The 13058-nt window shown below is 31.1% G+C and overlaps 1 protein-coding gene across 3 annotated transcripts in view; it reads right to left on the bottom strand.

The window, feature by feature from the left end:
* Positions 1-13058, bottom strand: part of LOC143058662 (transient receptor potential cation channel subfamily M member 5-like) — a 42328-nt gene that overhangs the window by 19874 nt on the left and 9396 nt on the right. For all 3 annotated transcript variants that reach the window (XM_076232122.1, XM_076232123.1, XM_076232124.1), the window contains 6 exons: positions 12500-12655; positions 10065-10106; positions 9150-9243; positions 3190-3300; positions 1440-1539; positions 475-700 (listed from right to left, as the gene is read on the bottom strand). In XM_076232122.1, the coding sequence (XP_076088237.1) occupies positions 475-700; positions 1440-1539; positions 3190-3300; positions 9150-9243; positions 10065-10106; positions 12500-12655 (729 nt within the window). The remainder of the gene's footprint in view (positions 1-474; positions 701-1439; positions 1540-3189; positions 3301-9149; positions 9244-10064; positions 10107-12499; positions 12656-13058) is intronic.

Here is a 13058-nt window from a genome sequence, read left to right as displayed (position 1 = left end):
ATCAACAATAGTCAGAAAAATTCATTCTAGTCATCCAAAAAGCTACTATTCGCAAAACATTTGCTTCGAACACACGCACGGTCGGAGGCACAAATAAAGGCAACAGTAGTATACCGCTGTTCAAAACTCATAAATTTATGGACAAAAAACAAAATCGGGGTAGCAAACTAAAACTGAGGGAAACAAAGCGTTGACTATACGCTTCTCAATGTAGAATCACATTACTACAATTATCATATTATTCTTGACAATTTCATTGATGCATTTTCTAAGTTTAACATGTTTAAACTACACAGCATTCGTACGAGAAGTGTATTCATAAAAGAGTCTCCTAAGTGTAGAATTTTTAATGTAATGCTTTATGATACTCTTACACAGTTTTAAAAAATCAACATTTCAGAAGCAACACGTGTAACTCTCAATGGATTCTTTATTGAGCGATGTATCTGTTTAGCCACAGCTTAAAACAATTACCTTTAAAGTTGATGTATCTCCTTTTATACGACCCTTCCAAATCTTATTCAGCTTTGTTTGACATGCAGCATGTCCCATGAACTTCATCAGTGAAAATTTTTCAGTTATTTCAAAAATTGTAGTTGAATTATATCTTTTCACTTCTCTCACCAACAGCTGGCGAGCATGCTTTCTATCATTTAAGTATAACTCTGTCATCACACTGTATGCAAGGTCTTCGTAATGTCTGAATAAATTATCACTGAATGAAGCATGAATACCATAATAACAAACAAGATGGCGTTATAGTGTTTATGTGCATGTTTAGCACGAGTCTTAATTAAAGTACCCATATAACCATATAACATGCACCACAAAATCATCATACATACCAGGATTAAAGTTGTGTGACGTGCTTTTTGTCAACAAAAAATAGTCAGTGATACTTTTAACTATTTCCCGGTATTTGAACATGATCATATAGGTATTTCAAAAGGCGAAATATGTATACACTCATCGGAAATGTGTTGGTCTGAGATGTTCTTTTCGAAGATGTTTTCATTTTGCTTTTTGATATACATTTCTAAGTGAAAAGAAGACAAATATCCACGATATAAAGTAGATGCAAGTAATAAAGGAAAACTGTAAGGCCTTCAAGAACGATTGAAATGTTTTGTTTCTTATTTTTCTATGTTCTTTGAGTTTGACTATCCATCTGGTATCATTTGCTTCTGTTTCATGTCGGTGCCTTTCTTTCTTTCTGGACGGGATGGGGATTTTTCAATGTTCAAGGCCGTTTAATTGCCTATAACGTGGCTCTGATCGTACATTCTCCTTTATGTTCTAAGTATGAGGTTTATCGTTTTGCAACGGAATAATCCAAATCCGTGAATTGACACGTTTTGTTAGTTACATCAGACGTATTTAAAGTGTTAAATATGAAATATATTCATAATGAAAATTGTGTACAGTAACTTATACCTTACCTAGAACTTTCCCATAAAGCAGTTTGTTCATCCATGAATGCTTCAGCGCTTGCGGTTTCAGCCAACCTTTTAGCAAGTGAACTTGCAAATAATGCAGAATCTAGATGAGTTGTTATTAAATGCATACAGTTAGAAGCAGACAAAACATAATAGAACTAGACACAAATTAACCCCATGTCGAGTGTACATATTTCGATTGTTTATTCAAATGTTTTTTAGTTAATGCGCCTTTAGTGTTTTGAAAGATTTGATTAAGAAAATTTTTATGATAGAATGGGAACGAAAAAATTGGAAGGCAGAAATGGCGGGAGTACGGACGATCACAGAAAACACTTAATGCAATTTTGCGCGAAGCGTTGATGGCATTAAAACATATAGTTAAAAAAAATTACAGAAAACATTAGACAGTGAATATTTATTCCTAGCAAAATTTAGTCAACAAAAAGATCATCATACAATGAACGTGTAATATAACAGCTTTATGCTAGTATTAAATGTAGTATACACTTAATGACAACTTCTCTTGGACACCCATTTGGATCTGCATTTATTATTCACTATGAATGTTATAGTAGTTCAGGGGAATAGAAAAAAATGACAGCATTTTCTTATATTTTGCCAAAATGAAGATTTTACTATGTTTTTAAAATAAAGTATAACAAGTGTAGGTCTAGGGCTATTTTTCAAGGTCGTTCAAAATTGCCAAAATTTACTTAGATTTTTCATGAAAAAACACATTGTTGTGTATAAAAAAAATCTATAAGACAGAATTTAAAAATAAATTCTTAAAAGATAGGATTTATAATACATTTTAAGAAAATATAAAATATGGTGTCACCGAATTTTGTTTTTATTCTACAAGTAAAATATGTAAATTTTCAAATATGTCAAGTATAAATCTGTACTAAAAGAGTTATCTGCTTATTTGAAGAAAAAAATGCTAGAAGCACAAATATTTTGAATTTTAAAACTATTTTCGAAAATGCAATGAATAACTTAGTTTTCTATATATAAACAAACAGTGCAACCAATCAATTTTAAATCTGTCTCCGAAGGAATAGGGACAATAAGACCCTTATTTGGTCCAAAAATTACTGCAAATTTAAAAGTTGTCATACATTTTTTTTAATTACTGTTCAGTAGCTAAGGTACAAGATATTCAGAAAAACAAAACAATTTTGGACATTGAACAAGTTACCATGGCAATAAATCATGACTTAATTTGCATAATTTGTAAAAATTCGTGATTTTCTTTGTTTTTCATCAAATTGTTAAGAATAGTTTAGATTGAAAAAGTTTGTGCGCACCCAAGAAACAACTTTATTTTTGGTGAGATTTTGTCGTTATAATAAAGCTTCTGTTAAATTATTTTGTTGTTTCTTGGCTGTGCACGATGTTTCCACATCAGAAATAACAATAGAAAACTGCATAAATTCTGTATTTTTCATCGTTTTTGTAAAAACAGTACATATTATGACGTAATTGTGACGTCATCACATAATACTCTTAATGTTTTTCATTGTTATGTCATGACCCTATGCATTTCTAAACATAATGTGCCTATTTGAAAAAGTTAACTTTATTTTCTAGGGCAAAAAAAACTAGGCCTTACTGCCCCTAATCCTTTGCATATTTGGGCAAAGAACTAGACCGATTATTTACTGTGCTCGTACAATTTAAGATGGTGTTATACCTATGAACTACCTTAGATATTGCTTCATATACTTTTCAATTACAGTAAAATACTTACATATGGAATCACCGTCTCTCTTCCAAAACAACATTGCCAAATCTCTGCGGTTCATCAGGACTGCCCAGATAAAAAGGTGCTTGAAAATATCGTTTATACCTATTTCATCTTCTACAAAAGACAAGTTTCCAAATGAATGAACGCGACCAGAAAACGTGTGTTTACTTTAAGTAAACCGTAAAGCTAAAATGCCCTACTTTTTGGTTTAAAACTATATCATTGCCATGATGAGTATTCTTCTTACTGCAGCGAACAACTCATTGGAATTATTTCATAGCCTTGTTATTTTTTTAAATTGCATTTTACGGAGATATTAAGAGGCTGTGCCAATAAGCATAGAGCTTCAGTTGGAAAGTGAAAAAAATCAAAAAAATCAGCAAACCTTACTTAAAATAATCATCTTAGTCTTAAAAGATCATACGACAAACAATAACGATCATTTGTGAGGGAAAAAAACTTTTTTGACAGTTAAATAATGGTTACCATAGAAACTAGTGAATCTGAGACATTATTTGAGGTAAAAAACCAGGATATTTCTACATGAAATATTATATCAGAATAAAGAATAGTGGTTATTGCAAGTAAATATTTTAATTATATAACCTTAAAATTATCAGCTAAAAAAATCTTTTGTTAAAAAAATGTTTATTTATGGTTGCTATGGTAACAGGAAAATCAAAGGCTTCAAGTTATAAATTTTACACAAAAATAAGCAATTTTTGGGTCAAAATTGTATAAAATCCAGATGCATATAATATAAAATATGGTACTGACAAAAATAAATGACTATCATATAATGCAAAGAAAAAATAAAATTGGGTAGACTATTGAATTTTTATTGGTGGCAGCTACCCAACATTATGCTGTTTCGGAAGCAATTTTGTACAAAAACTACAAATTTTGTCACCTAATAGGGGTCATTATCATAAAAAAAATGCACATATGATTTAATTTGTACTGACAAAATAAGTGTCACATAAAAGTGTATTCAATTGAGTAGAAAAATATGTAAAATCTCCATGGCAACCATCTTTTTTGCATAGCAACCTACTGAGGCTGAAAATATTCAATGATGATTTTTAATAAAAATGTACAAAATAAGTCACTTGAAGCCTGCTGGTGATAAAATAAAACACAATAACAGTCAAATTGTGCGTTACGAGATGCGAAACTCTCCTTAGCAACACTTATTCATGACATAAATGCCTGGTAACCAACTGATACTTGAAAATACCCACGCTCAATTCATGGATAACAAGCACAATTTAAAAGTATAAATACCTGATAAAAACTATACTAACATAAAAAGATCAATTATGCATCATATGCATAATGATCTTTTATTTAAAAATATCTTATGTAACACTACTTATTGCATAGAAACCAGCATATGTGGTGTAAAAGAGAGACGAAAGATACCAGAGGGACATTCACACTCATAATCCAAAATAAACTAACGATGCCATGGGTTTAAACGAAAATTACAAACATGCAATAGTTTATAAAACACAATACAGAAATTAAAGATTAAGCAACCCCAACCCCACAAACAACTTTGGGGTGATCTCAGGTGCTCCAGAAGAGAATGCTGATCCTGCTCCACATGTGGCACCCGTAATTAAATTATATTATTTCATGATAAATCAACAAGAATCAACTTTGTTCGATGATTTTAACCTGTCTTTGAAACAGCAATAAGCGAATAATTGCATATGCTCTTGTGGGAAGTTGTGACTGGACCAAGGTCCAAAATTAATGGCATACGATATAGTTACAGGGGAGGTATCATTTATTTGACGCTGATAACGTAAAATATTGTTTTCGCGACGTCAAACTGGGAGATATCGGGAAAAGATGTATAATTCGACTGATTTTTATCATTCAAACTGATAACGTTTGTTTTATATGTATAAAGATTATGTGTATCAAGTTTCAAGAAAGTGTCAATAATGCACTTCTTTTTAATTTAATAAATAAACAGCAAAACAATCGTTTTTTCTACATTCATGAATATTTGATAAATATGAGTTATTTAAAAAAAAAATGAGCCTGAATTTAAAAAATGTGTTTATAAAACAAAAATTACAGATAATTTAAAGAAAAACAGCTTGTGTTTATCATTTAAAATAATTGAGATTATAAAAATTTTATATTTTCAATTATCTGGTTTAATTCAATCAAATATTCCTGTGGGAGGGGAGGCCTACACCTGCCAACAGGTGGGGCACTAATAACTGGAGCATTGGTAATACGATTGTTTTCCCCGGTCACTCCCCATGGTAGGTGGTGGTGTAACCGTGTTTAACTACCAGGGGTTTTATGACACTATGTCAACATAGGTCAGCTGATAGCCATTGTGTATAGGTAATCGGTAGTCACCGTGACGCCTCAACAAAATATCATAAAATACTCTGTAGCCAAAGTAATGCCACAAAGTAAAAATGTATATTCTAGTCATGAAAATGTAAATACAAGTTGGTGTAATAAAATGTATGTTTAATTCAAAGGATTGTTTTTGTATTAGTTGTAAAAGTTATAAATGACAAACAGAGGATGGAACCTCTATACAAATGAGTATAATATACAGAAAGTCTGTATAATGTTTAGTTTGGTATTTGTGAATTACTGCAACTGCAATGAAAAGTTTGTATTCTTCGCAAATATATTTTAATCAGAGTTTTTTTAAGAGCTAACTCCTCAGAAATTAGAGACACCACATGAATAGAATGATATTGGAATAAATTTGACCTATCAATACTTGTATTCAAAACTGTCCCTGATGGGGTAAAACCCGAGGAGATAGGACCTTCAACGGGACTTTGGGTCTTGTTTGGTTTCAGTGTGATTAAGCTCGGAATTGCGGGATTTACCCTTTCGGGATAAGGGAATATTTTTTTCTAATTTCGCGATGTCGTGATTTAAATTAATTTTAAGTTGGGACCTCAGGATTTCGTGTTTTTAAGCCAGCGATTTCGGAATGAGGACCCCTTCTACCCCTCCCTCTTTATACTAATACAATATATACAACATTAATGCAGTTTAAGTTTAAGTTTTAGGTATATTCCTTCCATGGATATAAATGGCCCGAGAACACAGTTATTTCGTAGTGCATTTCTTTAAGACAATAAATCCAAATTAAAAAAATCGCACCTGCTCTTTCTCAAAAAGATTTTTACAGTGTAGTGTACTACCAGTGAGACAAATAATATCAAAATTATAGGAACTTCTACCAGCTCTAACTCAAAATATTGACAATTCTGTGTTAAGGGGGTGTAAAATTCAGTTTGACAGCTTCAGACGTGATAAAATTTGACCTTTTTGAACTGGACCAAATCACTACTTAATACAAAGATTCAACACCCAATTTTTTTTAACATGTAATTACATCCCCCTATTTAATATTTCATGCATTTAATATCAAGAAATAAATTGGGAAAGTGTATAAAAAAAACATGCAAGTTATACACTGTTTACACTAGGGACCATATCAGTTATAAAATGAGAGAAGAGTCAGTAAAATGACAGATTTTTTTTTTGTGTCAGATGAACTCAAATAAAGAGTTGTGGTATAATTGCCAAAAAGACAAAACTTGATGTGTCTACTATTGGTCTTCTTACAACCTTCTACATTGAGCAAACCCCATACTCTATAGCAAGCTATAAACAATGATAAAAACCAGCAGCATGAACAAATATTTAAAGCAAATAAATTAGAAAACCTATGCATGATTTAGGCTTTAACTTTAAACTAAGAAATAATAATTATCGCAGACTTTGAAAATTGAGTATGAAAATGGGGTATATGTCAAAGAGATATTAGCTCAACCAAATGACTACCACTGAATCGCATGCTCCTGAATTGGGACAGGCACTTACCTTATGTGTGAGGTGAGGGGGTAATTTGTTTACAAGCTTAACCGTACTAGTCTTGAACAATAGTGTAAATTTTGCACCAAATTGGTTCAAAAACTTCCAGCAAATACCATGTAAATTGACTGATTTTAAAAATCAACAGGTTTTGAATTAAAGATGCTTGACCATAGTTGAAAGAAAGCAAATAATTAACATTTGGGTTATTTTAATAGGATGTTGTGGGTGCTTTAATTAGAAAAAGAAGTTAGATCAATAATTATAGTGAATTCTAATCAGACAAACTCTGTAAAGTTATCAACTGTTGAACATATAAAAAATCTCATTTGTGTAATTGGAAAGGTTGGAATGAATGAACTTAATATTTAAAAAGATCAAAATCATTTATAAATTCAGGACTAAGTATTACATAAGAGGGGCATAACCAGGGTTGGTGAAATAAAACAGGGTTAAAATTGTGAATTTTTTAATGCCCATGAATATGGTAAAATTTTTAGACATTTTAAACCAATAACCCCCCCCCCCCCCTTTTTTCAAACCCTGAATCCAACTTTTTTAGTCCCCAGTACTTCATAATTGGCATATTCCATCTATAAACCGTCATATCATGAAACAAAACAGTGAAATATTGTTAGTAGATTAGCAGTAGGGTGACGCCAGGTCATCTCAAGTTTTCACCCCACATCTGGCACACTTCAGAAAACTCAGAAAAAATTGTGAAAAAGGAATTTTTGAAACCGTCAGCAAAACATTCTCTTAAGAGTCTACCCAATTTTTTTTGATTAACAGTATAGATATTTAATATTAGCATTACATAATACATCATATCACTGTTAGTCCAGAAGTTTGTATTTATATGATACAAATCAGGTCGTATTCCTTAATATTTCCAATTTAAATTCCTTTGCATTTTCCTGTTACCATAGCAACGTATTACAAAAACATCATCGCTGATAAAAATGTTTTATATGATTTGCAGTGGTAATCTTACTTTGTACTTTTAACAACAAACACACTCCTAGTCACACTTTTGGTCTAGGTAGCCTGTAAATGTGTTGATTTTTGTCTAATTTTGGTACGCTTTTTGGACTCGTAACTAAGGAAACATTTTCCTTAGATACGAGATGTAACGATGTGATCGAAAACATTTTTTTTCCCTCTAACATGTTTTTTATGGTATAACAAATCAATTAAGAGCACTTTAAACAAAATCTAAATTTTTGCACATTCCATGTTTGTACAGTATGAAGCTCTATGCTTATTGGCACGGCCTCTTAACAAGAACAAATTATGCGTGTAAGAATTATACATTTTATTATGGATTTTGCATCAGCACTTAACAAGAAATATACTCATGAGTTTTATTCAAAGTGGACAGTGGTCTTTTCCAAACATTATTAAAGAATCAAAATGTTCTCTCATGCACAATAAATCTTTTCTCTTATCAATTATTTTTAACGTCTGTTTTAGACATGTACACATTTCATTCGAACTAACGACATATCATAACTTGTCCGAGAAAACAGATTTCTCATGTCTTATCTAAAAACAGCTGATTTCCCTTTTACTTATTATTCTAAAATTATTTGTATAGATTAAGCTAATATTTGTTTTGGCTTGGTGAGTTTTTTCAATCTTTCCTTCTAAAAAATTAACATAATATTAAAATTTAAGAAAAAACCTTGAATGTTAGTAATAGTCCGCTGAAAAAGAGGAATCAGTTTGGATATTGCAATCTATTTCTTTTCTTAATTGAGCTGTAAAAAATACGTAGCAACAGTAAAGCTCGAGGTTGTTTCATGGATTTTTCGTTTACAAGATGAGTGTAACAACGGTGACATATACCAGCTGAACATTCAAAGTCATACATAAACTGAAAACACCATGGCACAAACACAAACAAACACTAACACAAAATCTGGAGGTGATATAACGGGCTCCGGTAGAGTAAGCAGATGAGTTTTTAATTATAAAACTCGAGATGTAATTTAAATAAAACATGTCGATGATAAATTAGTAGTAATTATACAATTATTTCAAATTTCGGAAATACATATTAATTTCATTTTCACTTAATACTTTAGCAATACCTTTCTCAAATGGCTTCATGTCTTCGCTTCCGAGTATCTTAACCACAGCATCATTAACCATTTCCACTATTTTCTTTTGTTTGATTGTTTTATCCTGAAATATATTTAGTGATAGCTCTAATCATGAGCAGGATTTTCTCAGATAACAATAATATAGCAGGTTCCAGTCAAAGGTAGATAAACGTAACTGTGCATTTTATTATTGATACAATATCATCGATAGTTAAGCATTTGTACAGATGACCAAACTGCCTTTAATAATTCTTATCAGTGTCTTATACTTCTTTTTTTTCCAAACACTTCAATATTTGTAACAGGCTACAATCTTTTATGTTCTCGAAAATTATAGTTGCAAGCTGTGTAGTTCAGAATAAAAAGATTAATATTTTTTTATTATGTAGCAACATTCAAGTCGCCTCCACACAAGCATGATTTGTATTTCTCCACGTTTATAGGATACAATAGATCGTGTAGGTGCTATAGATACAGGAGATATATTTTATAAAGAAACGCATTAAATGTTATGAAGACAATCTGATTTATTACTGTATCCACATCAAGCTTAAAAATATCTGAGGCAAACTTGATTTTAATACTGTATCCACACTTAGCTTAAAGGGATCTGAGGACAATCTGATCGTAAAACTGTATCCACACCTAGCTTAAAAGATTCTGACAACACACGCGTCTATTTTCTGTTCTGATAATATTTTGTAGCCTTTAACAATTCGTTTGTGTAATTTCAAAGTAAGTAGAAATAATTATTGGTAGATAGTTGTGAATGGAGCGTGGAAACGTAATATGTTTTGTAGTATTCAGATTGCTAGTAGGACACTTACGTAATACAAATCAAATATAAAATGATGTTGTTATTTGTACATGTTTGAGAACATTACGGTTATCATATGATTGTACCTTTAATTCTGGGAAAAGATACTTTCCAAGACAGCCGTCGGTCTGAAAGAAACAAAGTGGTAATTGATATTAATATGACATATGGCAAATACCGTATCAACTTTACAATCGGTCACTGTGAGACAGGTGTGTTAAAACCAAACTGAATGTACCATTTATCACATACAAAGTTATTGTCAATCTTTCTTTATTTAATTGAATAATTACAAAAAAAAAAATATCTACGGGACCTTTCGTCTTAAGGACATTCATACTTGTCCTTTGTATAAAATTTTGAGTATTCAAAATACACTTAAAATACATTTTCAAAGATTCAGTATGAAAAAATGTTTAGCCCAATGTAAGATGATTTTAATTTAGGCAGTTTCAATACACTAAACTTGAAGAATGTCCGCTTCTTTTTTCGTCAGATTTTTTATGTCTTCTAGTTTTAATGACGTAGTGCCAATACACACTTTGCCTGCTTACCCCTGCGTTTAATTTTTATAATTTAAATACAGATAGACATTTTCGATAAACTTTTTCATCTATTTATTTAAAAGATAATATGCCAATTCAAAATTTTAAAAACAAAACCTAGAGTAATTTTCATATGGTTATATTGTAAAAACTAGAACACGGACATGTCATATTTAATCTTCTTTCTAAGTTTTGTTGTGTTATTACATTTAAAAATGCCTGTACCAAGTCAAGAATACGACAGTTGTTGACAAATAAGTTTTTTTATGTGTTTTGTTGATTTTGCCAAGTGATTAGGGACTTTCGATTTTATTTTCATTGGAGTTCAGGATTTTTGTGATTTTACTTTTGAATACTAATAATTTGAAACAACCTTTGGGAATTTTTGTTTTTAATTTTTTTAACAGAGGAGTAAACATCCTTCAGGTAAATTAAAATTTTACTTAAATTACGGAAATATCTGTGTACACGTATTTTAAATATTATGATCGTTGTGGTTTACAAGTAAACAGGAATAAACATGTTTGTGCATGTATCATTCTTACAAATAAAATTTACACACTTTAACATTTCATTATCAAGTGAAAATTCAGAAATGTGTCAAAACAGTTTTCGTAATGATTCTACCTTAACAACTTGAACACACGTTCATGAAATACTTGTGTTTTAGCTTGACATATGGTGTCCGTCCGTCCGTCTGTCTGTCTGTCCGTCTGTCTGTCTGTCCTTCCGTCCGTCTGTCCGTCTGTCCGGCGTAAACATGTCGCACCGTAACTTAAGAACGACTTATCCAAATTTCATGAAACTTAATATAGTTGTTTCTTATAATGGTCAAATGATCTGTATACTTTTTGGTGAAAATAAGATTTAAACTTTTTGAGTTACGGCACTTTGTAACTAAAACAGGGGAGTGTTTTTTTTTTCACATGTCGCACCGTATCTCAAAAACGTTTCTTGATTATTGCTTAAAACTTTACACACTTCTTAGTTATATTAATCTTAATATATGTATCCTTTTTGGTGATTATTCAAAATTTCATTTTTGAGTTTTTGAGTATTTTGTAAAAAAGGGGAGGGTTTTTTTACATGTCGCGCCGTATCTCAAAAACGATTTATGATAATTGCTTAAAACTTTACACGCTTCTTTGTTATATTAATCTAAAGATCTGTATACTTTTTGGTGATGACTCAAAATTTTATTTTTGAGTTATTGAGTATTTTGTAAAAAAGGGGAGGGTTTTTTTTTACATGTCGCGCCGTATCTCAAAAACAATTTATGATTATTGCTTGAAACTGTACACACTTCTTTGTTATACTAATTTAAAGATCTGTATACTTTTTAGTTTGATTCAATATTTTATTTTAGTGATATTTGTAAAAAAAAAACAGGGTCGGGGGGGGGGGTTCACATGTCCCGCCGTGTCTCAAAAACAATAAATGGTTATTGCTTAAAACTTCCTCAGAAACTATTTATGATTATTGCATAGAACTTCCACACAAGACGTCGGGCGTATCATGCGCTCATGGCGCAGCTGTTTATTTTCTCTCTCTTTACTTCGGAAAAGATAAAAACATTAACTAAAAAAAAAATATAGGAAGAACTCCAAACGATTATTCCAGCTTGGTTTTACAATAATCATAATATTAATCAACATAACGAAAAGAACACGATAATAATAATAGCACTGTGGGTTGTATACTTGAACTGTGAATATTATCGAATTCATAATCTAAAAATATCATTTAATCGACGAATATTTAAATATGTTACATGTAAATGTTCTCTGCATATAATTAAATCGGAATTTATCAGTTTAAAAACATTATTTGATTTTATTTACCGATTTTGCAACAAAAAACATAAATGTATACATTTTGACACATGGCCGTGCTTTGCGGCGCATCTTTTGTTAATGGTATCAAAATATTCTGTTTAGATATACAAGCGTGATAACAATACATGAATTTTAACTTACCTGATATAAGCCTTCAAGTGAGTTATCTAAGAAACTTTTATAGAGGGTCTTGTCTAAAATATATTCGAGCACTTGTCTAACCATGTCAATCCTATCGTCCTTCAATGCATTGGTGAACAGCTTTGACAGTGTGCTCCCTTTTCTGCCTAGTTTTTTCTATTAAAATATAAAAACATTTATTTTATGATTAAATATATAATGAATAATATAGATTGTTAAGGATATGATTTACACGTATTTCGAATCAGATAGTCTTAACACTATAACATTCCGAAACAAACCAAATATCATTTACATAAAGCAGAACATAATAGGGTACAGATAGGTTTAGGAGATCTCTTGCATTGGAAAATAGTTAAAAACAAGTAAAACTGCGAGCTACTGCTCACTGATGATACCCCCGCCGCAAGTGGATAATATTAATAGTGTAAAAATATGCAATTTAACTTTTAGTTTTATTGTGTACAATTTGGAGTTTAGTATGGTGTTCATTATCACTGAACCAGTGTATATTTGTTTAGGGGCCAGCTGAAGGACGCCTCCGGGTGGGAGAATTTCT

The sequence above is a fragment of the Mytilus galloprovincialis genome, chromosome 14 (assembly GCF_965363235.1).
Source record: "Mytilus galloprovincialis chromosome 14, xbMytGall1.hap1.1, whole genome shotgun sequence".
Taxonomy (NCBI): domain Eukaryota; kingdom Metazoa; phylum Mollusca; class Bivalvia; order Mytilida; family Mytilidae; genus Mytilus; species Mytilus galloprovincialis.
Note: the sequence above shows the minus strand (reverse complement) of the source record. Positions and strands in the feature narration are given on the sequence as shown.